The 15,995-nt window shown below is 37.9% G+C and overlaps 1 protein-coding gene across 2 annotated transcripts in view; it reads right to left on the minus strand.

The window, feature by feature from the left end:
- The window catches only part of VWA8 (von Willebrand factor A domain containing 8), a 194,707-nt gene that overhangs the window by 41,235 nt on the left and 137,477 nt on the right, over positions 1–15,995 (minus strand). For both annotated transcript variants that reach the window (XM_065630544.1, XM_065630535.1), the window contains exons 35-37: positions 15,478–15,679; positions 8,971–9,052; positions 7,131–7,335 (exon numbers count right to left, since the gene is read on the minus strand). In XM_065630544.1, coding sequence (XP_065486616.1) covers positions 7,131–7,335; positions 8,971–9,052; positions 15,478–15,679 — 489 coding nt within the window. The remainder of the gene's footprint in view (positions 1–7,130; positions 7,336–8,970; positions 9,053–15,477; positions 15,680–15,995) is intronic.

Genomic DNA, 15,995 nt, shown 5'->3' on the forward strand with positions numbered 1-15,995 from the left:
ATATTATGAAAACTCAAAGGCAGCTACACAATATTGCTTTTGTTCTGTAATAGCCCTATGAGGGAATGAAAGAAACAAATCTAACGGCTCTTCCAAAAACATCAGCTATAATTAATGCAGGACTAAAAAGCACTGACACATTATCAGCCACCTTCCTCTTGCCCTTGTTCTGGCCAAACAATGGAGAAGTCTAATTGCAAAGATTGTAAATGCCCATGATACTATTTTTTTTCTTCCAATTTTTTTAAATTCCTCTGTAGCTACTATTCTACTAGACAATACTTGGTATCCTGTATCATCCTGCATTCCTGATGATCTCCACATACATCATGATCATTGCTCTGAACCTCTCGCTGTTGCCATCAGAGGCCAGCCCAATGATGTCCACTCCCCTCCATTCCAGGAGATGAAAACATGTCGGAGGAAAGGAGGCTGTAAATGCATCCACAGAAAATTTCTTATTTTCTGAGTCTGGGTAGGCGCCTCAGCTATATTCTCAGTCTGTATCAGGCACACACCAGCTAAGATAACTGCTCAGGTTGAAAAGCCAGAGAAGAGGCAGGACTTGTGCCAACAGGTCTGTTAACCAGCCAACCACAGACAAGGACCTGGCCAAAGGAGGGAGAAGTACTGGTTCATTCCTCGTGGCCAAGTATATGTGTAACACAGGGATCCCGACATCTTTTTCCTAAATTGCTCTAAAATCTCTTCCTCTAAATCCACTTCAAATTCTTCAGTCCCTGAGGGACTGGCCACGTGCAAAGTTATGACGATCTGAGGTAATTCTAATTCGAGAAAGTCAATGTCCAGGTAAAACATCTGGGCAAAAACGTGAACTTTTGTGCGCATGTGTGTGTATCAACGTGTGTATACATGTGTGCACGTACGCAAATATATATGTATGTGAATATATATATGCACACAACTACATATGTACATCCCTCCACCTAATTTAACATGACTATATTTCTTATAATTTCAAGAATAAAACTGACATTTTTGGCATTATGATTACTTTAAAAATGTACTCAACTTTGAGATCAGTTCAACACAGGCTTTACCTGAAGTCTAGGTAGGATAGGAACACATTTTAAACATATTTCTAATGATGGACCTGGCATGCCATAACAGCTACTTAGCATTTCCCTTCATCCTCATCAGATCTCAAGGTTAACTGATGGATTGGAGAAGAAAATCTGAATGTTGGAAACTACCACTGAGTGTTGCCGAACTCATCAAACACTGTTTTTAGCAAAAAGCCCTTGCATCATGGATGATCTGAGCAGCTAAGACACACAAAAAACCCACCCTTAATTTTTTTATCTATTGGTGATGAACATTGCTCTTTTACATTACTGACATTAACCATATGTTCATGTCTTCTAGCTGTTCACAGGACACAGAGTAACTTATGTGTTCTGTTAGCATTTTTGAGTGCTGCTGTAAGGCCACGAAGACAGCCATTCAAATCTAAGAAAAATATCTATTTATTGCATTTCTTGAGCTTTGCTGAATATATCTCTACTCATCTCAGTTAAGCGTGTTTCAACTTCAAGCTATAGAGCTGACAGTCGTTTTTTTAGGTGGCTGCACTGCTTTTATATGCAATTTTTTGCCCAATTTAAGGTGTGTTCGCACTGGTTGCAGCATTCGAGGCCAATGTGGCTACTCAGCTTGGCAGCACAGGTACAAAGTATGCTTACATATCCTTATGGGTGTGTAGTGCATTTATCCCACCTCTGACACTGCGGTGTAGACATCCAGCATGCACTTGAACAAGTGACCTGCCTTCCTGATGTCTCAGTTCCCTCCTCTGGAAAACAAAGATAACGCGAACTGGCTCCACATGTTGCAATAATCACATATTTAAATATTTAGGGTTGTCTAAAGGGAAACAGTTATGGATGGATGAAGTAATTTTTTTCCACTTCTCCATTTAGGTAGTTACAATGATTCATGCTTTGTGGAAACACTAGCTCAGCGAAATGTTAACCAGTCACAGCAGAAACCAAAAGAATATGCCTCTAGCGCCACTAGGAAAAGGAATCGCAATTTAAGATAAAAGTATTCATTTTTGACAGAAAACTATTATCTCAGTCAGTTTGCCAGGGCAGAAGATCTTGAATGATATCTCCCCAAACCTTAATCTAAAGCCCTTTCTGTTCTTACATACATTTAATTGATGTCTCCTGAGAGTGCTAAGGCCCAAAGCATATACAAAATAAATCCAAGTCATGCTGAGTTGTCCACCTCTAGGACCTCTTCTAACAGAATGAATCTGGGCCATGAATTTCTACACACTACTGCAGAACTGTCCCCAGTGCATTTGTTGTTCACACCACTGGTGAGAGGCAAACAAAGATTTTTTTTCTCATTCATGTGTTTTTCTAGATTCATTTCACCCTCTCAGTTTTTTGAGGCTGTGAGCTCTAACGTGACTTAACTGTTTAGTCGGCTTTTTGCTAGAGAATAGACAGATCAGGTCAAGTCACAAAAGCAAACTGGGGTTAAAAAAAAAGGGAGAGAATATTCCCAGGCCTCTTCTTGTCTCTGGAAGGGCCTGGTTTCATATTATGGAATTGTCCAAATAACAGACACTATGTGAATGGTCTTCAGTGACATGGGCTGCCCAAATGTTTTGAGCTGTTGACCCAGTGAGTAGAAATCTGCCGAGAGCAGGTGTCCGTGTCTGTCTTACACACTCCTTTGGACTGACCCACGTAAAAACAAGTACATGAATTTTTAAGCTCGGTGTTGTCCATCATTCTTGAGATTAGAGTGCTGGGATGATGGAGGCGTTTTATTATTCAGGTTCTACACAGGGCATGTTCTTGCTCATGGGTAAGCATAGGTGTGATTTTCCTACCTGAAGCAGAAAAAACTTATGGTAGCTGAGCTATCAATGCCAAATAATTTAGTTTTAAACAGCTGGTATTAGCAAGGCTGGGGCCCACTCAATTCACATTCGCTGTATCTCTCCTCTGTTCAGTCCTACAGTATGTGATCTTGACATTATATTGGCTGAATCTGGGTCATTTAAGAACCCAGCTGAGCTCTTATAGCAGATACAAACTGAGCCACAGATTTCAGATTTTTAAATTTCTGAGGAAAAGGCACACTATACAGAACTCCTATGTGGAGTGGGTGTCTGTCATAGGCCAAAGACATGTAAGCAAATAACCACTGTTGAAGAAGCAGTGTCCTGTAGAACAAGCAGGCATGAGCTTTAAGATCTGGGATCTACCAGGAGATTGTGACCCTGTTTTAGGATTACATCAAAGATGAGAAAATGGAAAGAAGCCTTTTTTTCTTTTTTCTTGTTAACTGTTCGTTTAGATGAAAATAGGATTTCGTTTCCAACTAAGTACCTTAATGTTTATGAGGAAGGCTTGCCATACTGAAAATGAGAGAGGAGAGTCAAAAGAGTTCCAACTACTTAACTCCTTAGGCCTTTATATATAGGTACAAACACACGTCACTGCGATTTCAGAAACTCATCTCATGCACATGAGATGATGTATCTACTGCAGGTTCCACACGTGCATCAAACAACACAGATACCAAAAAACTCACCAAAAGAAACCCCAAAGAAATCTCAGATTACAACAATGTTTGGGGTTTTTTTTGATCAATCGGATCACTTCTTTGGAAAATCTTGGTACTAGACTATCCTCAGCATTGGGATGTCATTTTGCAGGATGAGTTTGCTGCAGAGATTTCAGGTGCCTAAAGGGCATGATGCTTTACTGTCTACTGAAATACCTTGAAATGACGCACCTTTTAATTATTTTTATGCATTGTGGTCTACCTAAATGAGACATAATAGTAAACCATGCTTACTGAAAAACAACAGCCCAACTATATCAGAATGTAATTGGTGGTTTTTTTCTATTTAATTTCTATCATAACTCTTTGATGCAAAAAGTAACACAAACTTATCAATGTCTGCCTATTGACACGAAACTTTAAAGGCAAGATTTAAAAAATAGTCTTACAAATTATTTTGAGATATTTCACAATGAAGTGACCTTGTTCTTAGAAACACCAAACAGTGAAGAAGCTCAATAATTTTTGGATGTCAGGTAGTGTTCATAGCTTTAGAAAATCCATTTTTTTATTTAGTTACCATATTGTAGGCACTCCAATTTAATCATTTCAGAACACTGTACTCATATTTTCAGTTTAAAAGTTCAATACATTATGAAAATTTCTGACTTGCCTATATAAATGCAAACTTAGGTAAACATAAACCATATTTCCAGAAACTATTTTTGTAGCCTCAGCACTTGAGCAGTTTGAACTCTGTTGAGTGTATCAACAATAGCAAACAAATGTTGACTATTTTGAAGATTGCCATGACATTATATCAAGGGAGCCTAATTACTGATCATAAGTGGAACAGCTGTTCGTTTTCCTCTGTTTCATTGCTTATCTACATCCAACCTGTTTCTGAGATCTAATGTGCTTGTGAAAGCAAAAATGCAGCAGTACCACAAGTTCCAGCTGAAGCCCGATTGAAGGTTCGTTTCCACTTCTTTGAATCTATATTTATATTGAAAGCCCTCTAATTCTTTGTCTCTCTCAAAAGTCAGGAAGCTTGAGAGAGATTCTGTGTGTTTTTGCAGAACAGTGGTTCCCAACCACCTAGACAGGTCTCATGTTGGTCTACGCACATCACCATGAAGGGCTAAGCAGCTTTACTAAGCCTGTAGTAGCTTTGCAGGATGCATCAGTGGCAGCTTTTGGGGAAATTTTTTAGGGAAACTGGGGGTGGGTGGGGAATGAATTCTAGTGATATGTGGGACACTGACAATTTTCTTAAGTGAGCTTCTGCTACAAGATGATTGGCAATGATGGGTAGAGTCAAGGAATTAGAGATGCCTCATTAGACTCCAAGATCCTTAACATAAGCGTGAGCATGAAATATCACACAAAATAAGGTGATTTTCATACACTTGAATGAAGAGATCAATGCGTCACTCCAAAGTACCTCAAATTCTACAAAAACAGGTATCAGGAAATATTTAGCTGCAACTTTCTTCGTAAAGTAATTGTCTCTAGAACAGGAAACACTGGAGTACTTGCTAAGCTTACCTTACATGGGGAATCTACATGAATATGTCTTCAAACTAACAGGAACTTTTCATTTCCAGAAACGAATGCCTTAATAAATACTGCTTTTATATCTAGTCCATTGAAAAGTTAAGTATGAAAGGTGAAGGCCTCAGTCTCCAAATAGCAAAGAATAGAGTTTACACAGCAACTACGTATCTATTATCTTATTTGAGATGTACATAAAAGAAAATATTTAATTCACTGTTTACTGTTCTGTAATGCCTTTGTAAACAAAGTTTCTTAGGTCTCATTATCTTTCCATCTAAAGTAAAGTGTGTAAAGTAGAGAAACAGAAGTTAGTGATAATCACACAAGTCTGAAGATCCCACAGGAGGCTTTGTTTCAGTCTTTCAGCTCAAATCAAACAGTATTCCATCTTGAGTTCTGACAAACCACTGACTTGAGCTCTATACCCCACGTTCACAGAGGAAAGACAGACACTACGAAGACTTTACCTTGGAATGTGTCTACTAATTAGAGAGGCAGGCTGTCAGGAGAGAGGAATTCTACAACAGGTCTTGAAAACTGCTTTGTGACTGCAGAAAAACGTCCTAGCCTTTTTAAAAAAATGGTTATTTGACATTACTAGTTAAAAGACTTAAAATTTTCTGATGATGTGTACTTTCCAAGCCAGTGTTCTGTAATACTTAGTTGGCTATGAATGACAGTACAGTGATACTGTTGAATAAGATCACAAGTTAACAAAAAAAAAAAGGAAAAACAACTATTAAAGCACGTAAAATGCTTAACTGTTCCTCCTGCCTCCTTTTGTTTCTACTAGTCAACTTGATCAGTAGATGAAATTGGGCTGGTATAAACCAACTGTATCTGACCATAAGATGGTGCTAGTGCTACTGCATTGGTAATAAAATGGCACTGGCAAAACAACAGGCATCCACACAAACGTGCCACTGGGTAACACTTTCCTCTTCTCATGACTTTTATGAAAGGCATTTGCTGAGGTCCAGTAAGAAGAACACGTCAGCTCTTGCACAAGTTTCTGTAACTGCAGAACATCTTGTAGAAAGGGAGCTCAGAGTGGGAAAAGAAAGTGAAAGAAGAGTTATGCTTTTGGCCTAGTAAACCTTATTCACACTTGAGATATCAGGACACCTTGTGAACAAAAATATAGAGAGATCTGAATACAAAAGAACCATCCTGTTTTCCCATTCTAATGCACTGTGAAAGTGGTTACAGAAATACATGAAACATAATTGCAATGGCAGATAGAGACAGGATCTTCCTAGTCAAAGGTAGAGAAGTCCTCCTAAAACACACTCTAGTTCTTTCAAGTAAAGCGATACCTTCTCCAGTCACTAACAGAAATTAAAGATGCAGTTGAACAGTCCTGAATTTTCCCTCTGTGTTGCAATGGGGGTGATACATATTAGCCCATACATTAAGACTTGTATATACATACATATACGCACACACAGCATACAGGTATATGCTGTATATTTTCAACATTTACCTAAACATTCCACATGAGAACGTGACTGTATGGAGATCCTGGTAACCCTGCTCAGCTGGGATAATTTCCAAAATTAGTCAAAGCCACTACTGTGAACTCCAGGCATCTTCCGCCTAGGTTTCATGTTTCTTTTCTAAAGTATAAACACAATACTTTCTTCCAAGTATTTGAACTCTGGAAAAGCATATACTCTCCTTAAAAAATTAATTTCATTATTCTACATTTTGAAAGTTGAAGTTAAAAATCAGTAGGAGATAAAGAATTGATTTGCATTTAAATGTACTGGAATTTGGCAAAAATACAAACACTGCAAGACAAAGAGTCTGTCAGTAACCATAATTATAAAGGTCACGAATAAGTTTTTTAATTAATCTGTTTTATCGTTTTTTTTTTTTAGTGAAGATGTCTATTCAATTTTTCTTGCAGGCATATTTCTACTTCACAGGGGTATTCAACAGCTCTCCCTCGACCCCACTCCCAGCTGAAAACTCCTTTGCAACTCATTTTGTTAAACACTTTTCTCTTCAGCTTTGTGAAGCCCTACCTGCACCGGACGACCGTCTTCTTGGCCGATCATGTTCCTCCAGTCCTGCAGTGACCGCTGGAGGCTGTCCAGCCCGGTCTCCCAGAGCCTCACACCACCTCCCATGTCCACCGTAACCAAACCCACTTTGCCCAGTGGTGCCAACAGGGCATCGGCGTCCGAGACCTTAGAGAGCCAAGATGTGTAAGGAGATAGAGACTGTGATCTGAAAAACAAGAATTAATGTGATTTTTCTTGAAGTTGCAATTAAAAAGAGAACTAGTATTTCTATAGTTAAGGCAGCAATTAAATGAAATTACATCCTCATTCCATAAGAGACTCTAATTGAGCCCTGCAGACCCGCTATTTTACATCTGAAACATTCCACCTGCTGAAAGTGGCTACGATCAAAAGATACTTGTCAGTATAAAAAGTAGAATAAAAGATCAGGCTGAAAGGGAAAGTGTTAGCTAAGCCACTGCTATATCTCATCTATCTGAAGAAAATCAGTCTTTGCAAAAAACTATAACGAGTATGAAAATTTTAAAAATGTGTTCTAGAAAAATACAAAACTACAAAAAAAAAAAAAAAGAGAGAACATGACCTGAGCACTGAGGAAAATACCTTTCCATCAACCTAAAAGAACATGTTTAATAAGAAAATGAAGATTTAAACACTCATTTAAAGATGGCACAGCTCTATGCACAGAGAATCTTAGCACTGTTTTAAACAGCCAACTTGCAGACAAAAAATTACTGCTGAAACAGAGGGCCTAATAGCTACAGAATAGGCCGGGAAATTTAGATAATGTAGGAAAGATTATTCCATGTTTTTCAGTACTGTTAATGACATGCATAATGACTTCACAGCTTACACTAATACTACAATTAATAATCTTCGAAGACAGAAGAAGCAGTAACACATATATTTCTACCTAAGACTGAAATCTCCCTGTACTAAGTGAAGAAGAGTTAAATACCTTAAATCTTCATACTAGGTTAAAGGTGATGATGTTGAAGTTTGGCTTTGTAATTCTTGTAATTTCTTATAAAATCCTAGTGTAAAATGAAGCATGGTTCACTACTATTTCTATGTTAATGCCTTACATTTTTGAATGACTGTGTAAGATATAGGCCAATGAATCAACTATAAAACAGTGAACAGACCCAAATTAATTCTCTATTAATTCAAAAATTCCACAGAATATTAATGAAGCATAACTAATTTAAACGAGAATCAATTAATATTGCCGAAACCAAAATCAAATGCATAGACTTAAAAAAACCCCTATAAAATTCCTGATGTATGGGTTTCATTCATGTACTATTTAAACCTGCAAAGTTCAGAGACTGTGTATTTTGAGGGAATGTGGACTTTCCAAAGGGAGAACCAAAACACACAGAAGCTCAAGCTGCTTTCAAGGTAAACTTTATATTGGCCCCAGAACTTGATTCCTGGTTTCCTAACACCTAGCACTGGATCATTCTGCCTGTCTCTGTTAGACCCAAAATACAGAGGAAAAGGAAAAGAAAATTAAGATAGCAAAACAAAATGAAAGACGGTAGATAATAATGTGAGTGAAGATGGAGAAAGAGCAAAGGGAATGAAAATTGCAAGATAAAGCTACGTTCTATATTTACTAATTAATTGCTACATTTTCATTGGTACCACCTAGTAAATGGATAAAAAATGTTGGCGAAAATATGCTGCAACAGCTGCAGAATTTTACACACTACATATGAATTATTCTTACTTTCCAGATCAGAAAAAATATGGTCTTATCTTGAAGTATTAATTCATTCTAAATTCTCTTTGCTCTTCATGTAAGACAGAGGCTGCTCTAATCAATAAAATCAGTTACCTAGGAACAGCAATGTATTTGATTTTCTTTGAGTTAAGATCTGTTACTTCCAAGTATCCAGCAGCTTGTGGAGGAGTGACATCTGAAAATAAGCAAAAATTATTTTCCTGCTGCATGATTAACTGCTTATTGCATTTGCATTTAGCAGGTTAAATTTAAACATTTCATTACACAGTACCTGTCAGAAAATGATAAGCTTTCACATTCAATACAGGAGTATAACTTGCAAATATGGAATTGTTTCACTATTATGATAGTGAGCAACCAGACAGGCACAATTATAAAAGAACAATGTATTTGTACAGCAAATGTCAAAATTACACACAAATATAGCCCTACTCACAAAAGCACTAATCAGGCATTACTGTAATCCCTAACTCGCTGCTTTTATCTGTCACTGAAGATAATGTCAGCTGTATATCTGACTTTAAAAGCATGTTGAGGAACATTTCAAAACATTGTGCTTATTATTCCCACTTCAAAATTTCTCAGTAATATTAACCTAAATATTGTTGCCTTAAATTGAACCGCTCTTTTTGCAGGTAGATTCTCAGTATGCAAAGATTTTATAACTTCAGGGTAAATAGACCCAGATTATCAGGCATTTAATATTCTGTTTATAGACAGTTTAATGAATACAGCTAATACTATGATCCCTCCCTCAGAAATAAATTTGTGTGTGTGTGCACATACGCTGGCTTTTGCCAACATATGAGCACGCTCTGCCTGGGCTCAGAAGTGGCTTCCAGTTGGGAGCTGCCTTTCATCTGCCTGGAATAAACTGAGGAACTTAAGTTTTTCAGAAAACAAACCAGAAGACTGAATTACACTGCATAGTATGGCTACAAAATACCATCGTCACAAGATGAAAGCAAGCCTAGATTTCCTTCTGAAATAAAGTCTTTCACCTCCTTGAAATGCAGAGCCTGATGTTACCTGCAGAAGTGTTGATGCTCGCACACAGCACACACAGAAGAGACCAGTAAGATCAGCAGTATAAGGGGATCTAAAATTCAAATGAGTATAAAGAACAACCCACAACAACACTTCATGCTGTACCTACCTATCTACAGTATGCGCATCTACAGTAGGACATCTGTTGACTTTACTCATCTTCATAAAAATGCCAAACACATTAGAAATAGGAAAAAGAAGTCCAGAAAAACGCAGGTTTGTGGGCCACAGAGCACTTTTTGTTTTGCCTAGATTTTGTTACTGTCTTAATATGTGCTCTCTCTTTTGGTAATAATGGAGGATAAGATATATATTAAAAATTCTGATGAAGATCTAGAACACAGAGCTGAAACTGAACTGGAAGAGGTAGAACTGTGGGATAAGAATTAAAAATTAAGTTTATAAATTTGAGAGAGAACACAAATCAATCAAATTAAATTATGAAAAGACAAAGGATTGCAGAGAAGAAAGCTGAAGAAAAGCTAATCAAATGTTCAAATGCAACACAGGAGCAACTGGCCAGGATCTTATGATGAACCATGACCATCAGACCTAAACAAGCACAGTTTGCTCCTCATCTGCGAAAGCCCAACAGAGAACAACAGCTACACACAGCTCTAGACACCAAACTTTAAGGAAAAGATAAGCACATGAGATAGTCGTGGGGGTGACAAAGATGTTAGAACAGATGGGTTATAAGGACAAATATAAGGAATTTTTTCATCTAAAAAGAGACTTTTTATTTGAAAAACACGGCCCATAATATCAAAAAGATTCTTATAAAGAGAGCAATATTATCCTGACTGAGTGCAGGTGACATAAAGTATTTAGTTTTGTTTATAGCAAAAAAGGTGGATACCAGGAAAAGCTTTTCTTATACAAGGAGAGCGAAGCATAGCAGTAGGCCAATTGTTTGACAAACATCAGTTAAGAGTCTAAACATGTCATCCTGTCCTTATATAAATAGGTGGACCAGATGATGTGTTGAGGTTATTCCTGTAACTGTGTGTGTTATACTACATGTTGTTCCAGTTACTGTTGCACTAATAGATACATACTCAGTAACAGACTGTTATTTTATGTTCATATATGGAAAGTGCTGAGAATCCAAGTAAATATTTGCTCTCGAGTAGCCCTCATTTCTATAGCCTTGTTTTTAGAATAAACATTAATACTTATTTGCTGGATCCTGCCATGATCTCTTGTCTGAGTTTATATTTTGTAGCCATACATCTGTTTAGCAGTCTTTGGGGAAATTATTACTATATTTCTTTTCGAACAACTATTATCCTGGTTTACAGTTCCAATAAAACATAAAGAAAATGATTTCTTTGTTTGTTGTTCCTGGAAAAGTTTCAGTAAAACATACTGAAGTGCGCTAGATTCTGGCTGAGTCCTTTGAATTATTCATAGAAATGGAAGGCTGCGTGCCAGACCTGACCAGTTGTCTGAGAAGATGAGAAAGAAAGTCTGATAGATACACAAACCTAAGCAAGAATATAAAACAGCTTCTCAAAGGCCACATAAGAATTAGTACAAGAACTTCAAGGGACTGCCACATACTGGATTTCATGTAATAGGATGCCTTCCCTTCACTATACAATCTCCCAGGAAAGACTTATGAACGAAGACTTACACAACTTATACAATGACAGAACCCGAGGGAATGGCAGGAAGATGTGCCAGGGGAGGTTCAGGTTGGACATTAGGAAGAGGTTCTTCACGCAGAGGGTGGTGGACACTGGAACAGGCTCCCCAGGGAGGTGTCACAGCCCCAAGCCTGACAGTGTTCAAGAAGAGACTGGACAACACCCTCAGACACATGGTGTGAACTGTGGGGTTGTCGTGTGCAGGGACAGGAGTTGGACTCGATGATCCTTGTGGGTCCTTTCCAACTCAGGACATTCTGTGATTCTATGATTCTATGAACTTTTGTAGATAAGTAACTACAGGTTTCCAATGCAGAAACAGCAGTGCAGATGAATCGCCAAACATTCAAAGGCCTCCATGAATTATGCAGCACAATCAGGAACAACCAACACTGAATCTCCAAGGGATCGTAGCAGTTAAATGTGCATTCAGCTAAAGAGTCTGTCAATTAGTGAGATTGAGAGGCAAACTCCAGAAGAAACAATAGACCAGCAGAGAGGGTTGCAAATGCTGGATCTCAAATGGGCACAGTAATGACTAATACCTTGTAATCTCACCTTCCAATTGAGTACATTAATGTATCTCTCTTTTCTTCTATCTTCCCATTTTCACTTTGAAAGATTTTGGATTCAAGCCATAACAATGGCAAGACTAGGTCCCTCTGATCTAGTATCCTGTCTCCCAGAGTCATTAGACGCTTCAAAACTATAAGACCTGGACAAGCACACACGGCGTTTTCCTCAAGTCACCAACAGTTTCAATCTAGGGGCTTCTTAAGCTGAATGTGGTGTCTATCTTTTGATGTCTACCTATTTAGTAACTTTCCAAGAGTTTGTCCAGTGTTCCTTTGGATCCATATTTCAGCGTTCACAACATCCTTCGGGAAGTAGTTTCACAGGTTGTTTCCCTGCTCTGTGAAAAACCACCTCTTTTTATTTGTTTTGATGAAGTTCCTACTACCTTCATTAGTTGCCCTTAACTGGTACCGACTGTTAAACTGCTTTCCCACATATCTATCCTATACATGTTCCTGTAGAACTCCACCATATACCCCTTTCCTGATCTTGTCTCCACATGCAGGAGATTTGGTCAATGTAATCTTGCTCATTCTCACTGTCCTTTTCTGAATTTAGGCCAGTTCAGCCTTCCCCCACCTTGAGAAAGGGGATCAAAATTACAGCATTAAGGACACATGGATTTATAGAACAGCCCAAAGATGTTCTCTGTTTTTTCCCAGTTTCTTCCATAGTAATTCTTAACATTTGATTTGCCTTTTTTTGACTGCCACTGAGCTTTGAACTGATGTTTTAGTAACAACAAAATCACGCCCTTGAGACATACTGATAAGACCCATCATTTTAGATGCAGAATTAGGACTCTTTCTTTCTTCCTTCCTTCACATACATTGTATTTATCTATACCGAACTTCATCTGCCATTTCTATTGCAGTCAGCACTGTAGTCCTTCTGTAATCCTTCATCGTGAATCCTTTCTGCCATGAATAATAACCACTATCATCAGCAAACACTGTCACCTCATTGTTCATTCATTTTTCTATTTTTTTACATGACCACACTGAGTAGCACAGGTCTCTGTAGGGCTCCGCTCATGGCTCTTCCTCCACTAGAGAAACTGATCATTAACTGAAAAATGGAAATGTCTGAAGTCCTGAAAAAAGGCTATGGAGTAGAAAACTTAGAGTCTCGCTCAGGTCCAATTTAATTGTATCAATACAGTCATATTAAACCTGATTCAGTTAAGATCAGTTTTGGTAATTCATAAATTGTCATTTAGAAAATAAAAATGAATGTCAATGATCTTCAAGAAAGCCTTAAATCTTTCAACTTAAATGGCTATAAAGCATGGAACAAATCATACCTCTTAAGATTTTCTATAAATCTACAGCTATCAATCACTATTCATGAATATATTTCATCATAGTTGAGGGGAAAAAAAAAGTTAGTAACCTGTTCAGCTACAACAACAGATATAAATTAAATTACGTGGTCAGACAGAAGCCAGTCCTCAGGTAGATAATTTGTTCAGGTCAAGGGTATCCGGGATTCATGATGAATGTCTCTTGGGTTTTAATTATATTAATCTAGCATTATAAAGTGTTATATGCCACAGCAACTTATCCGACTTAGAAATAAATGTCAAGATCTCAATTTTAGGTATCATTTGGAGGCACTGTATCCCTCCGTCATTCCCAAATCAACAAACTAATTTCAACAAAAGCTCAGACGATTTACCTTCTGAACTTTGATACCATCCACTTCAGACTCAGATATATTTTTTTTTACCATGAAGGGTTAAAACGAAATAACCCAGTCTGACCCTTCAGCAGGTTGTAAAGTATGAGAAGATTACTGCCCGAAGTGGTATAATTAGTTCCAAGATCATCATGCTAAGTCTAACTACGTTTTATTAAGTTTATCTTTTTAAAAGTTAACCTTTTCTTTACAAATGTAGGTAACTTAGATTTTCTGCTCTGTTTATATCCTTGATTTTGCTTCTTTAGTCGAGCAAGTATTTTATCCTTTTAGTAATAAATTAAAGGATTTATCTACACAAGGAAGTAATCTGTGGTAAATGAGACATATTAGATCATTTATTTTGTAAAAGAGACTTAATTTGTAATAAAGCATTTATTCTGGGACAGAAAGTTTGCATATGGAAGAAATCAGGAATAGCTTTTTGTGCTGTTGAATTCAAAATACCTGCCATTCTACCATATCCAAATATTTTGGGAGTTGCAAAACTCACAAATGCTGTTATTTAGCACTAATTGGTATATTTTTAGCTATCAGCTGAAGAAGCTAAAGATACAATGATAACAGAAAGCTTGGCATGGGAGCACAAAAAAGGCTGAAGGTCTGTAGGCTATACCTGCTTTATCAGTGTACAAGTGGAGGAGGGTTTTGCTGTATGTGAATGTTGCTCATTCTCTTGGACAAGAGAAGAACTAAAAAGCCCAGGTCTCTTCAGTTTGGAGAGAGGGCAGATGTGACTGAAGTTTACAAAGTCATGAAGGTGACGGTTAAGGTGAATGCAGAACTATCATTCACCCAATCCTTCAGTGCTAGAACGAGGGGCACTTGATAAAGCTGGTGGGAGATGAGCTGGTCACAGAGAGCAGTGAACTTGTGAGCTTGCTGTGGAGATACACAAGTTGAGAGAAGGACCAGACAAACTTGTGGACAACAGGTCCATACAAGGAGATTTCAAGGCTGAGGCAGGGATGTTCCCTGCAACAGCCCTAATAAAACAGCTGCAAATGTTGAGAAAGTATTGAAGTTTTGCCCAGGGAAGTGGTGGAGTCACCATCCCGGGAGGTGTTTAAAAGGCATTTAGATGAGGTTCTTAGGGACATGGTTTAGTGCTAGAGTTAGGTTAGGGTTGGACTTGATGATCTTGAGAGTCTCTTCCAACCGGAATGATTCTATGATTCTATGAAGGGGAGGACACAGAAGTGGCCAAGCTCAAATACATTCCTGAAATAACCTCTCCTGTTGGCCCCGCTGAAGACAATACTGAGCTAGATGGACAAGTTTGTCTTATCACTGTGTGGCACTGAGCAGTAGTTGGAAACACTAGTGAAGGATGATTGCTGAACTGGAATGATCATATTCCTGTAGCTGGTTCCCAGTGTGGACAGAGGGAGATCCCATCTACTGGGGTATTCACAGTGTAGGTAGTCTGTTAATTCCTCAGAAGTATAATTCAGCATGTTAATAAGATCCAAATTAGGCTTTAAAATGAGTGCCACTACTCTCATTCCTCCTCAAATGTTTGCTCTGTGATTCTTTAAAAACATTTTAGAAAAATTGGTGAGTGATTGCAGTTTACAAAACAAAAACAAGTGTGTACAATTTTTGCAGCACAAGTATATGAATGTCTTACCTTTTGGGTAAATGTCTTTCAAAGGCACATCTCCAGGTGCTAAAATTCTGACTATTTGATTAGAAGCCAATAAAGTTACACAATTGGTTTGTTTTGCAGTCCCTGTTTTCCTCCGGGGTCCATAATAAAATGGATCAGAAGGAGAAACACGTTTGCGACTCAGAGAGGAGTTTCTTTTCCAGCTATACACTTCACTAGGAGACTGCAAAAGAGAAGGAGTCTACGTAACAAAAGGTTACTGCCATTGAGCCTAAGAACTAACATTTCTTGCTAAGTTCTACTTCTTATCTAATTTTAAATCACACGTAGCTACCGTGGTTACCCCTCATGTCACCACATGACAAAGAAAAACCTGGATTATTTTGTCATTAAAAACTCGTATAGGAGTGAAAAACAACAGATGATCTGCACAAGTTTTAGGAATTGAGACTCTTTGAAGACCTGAAGTTGAATCAACTATTTTTTTTCTTCAGATATTTTAGTAATGAATTCGAAGTTAGGCATTAGGGCTGGGATTT

This window comes from Caloenas nicobarica, chromosome 1, assembly GCF_036013445.1.
Source record: "Caloenas nicobarica isolate bCalNic1 chromosome 1, bCalNic1.hap1, whole genome shotgun sequence".
NCBI lineage: Eukaryota > Metazoa > Chordata > Aves > Columbiformes > Columbidae > Caloenas > Caloenas nicobarica.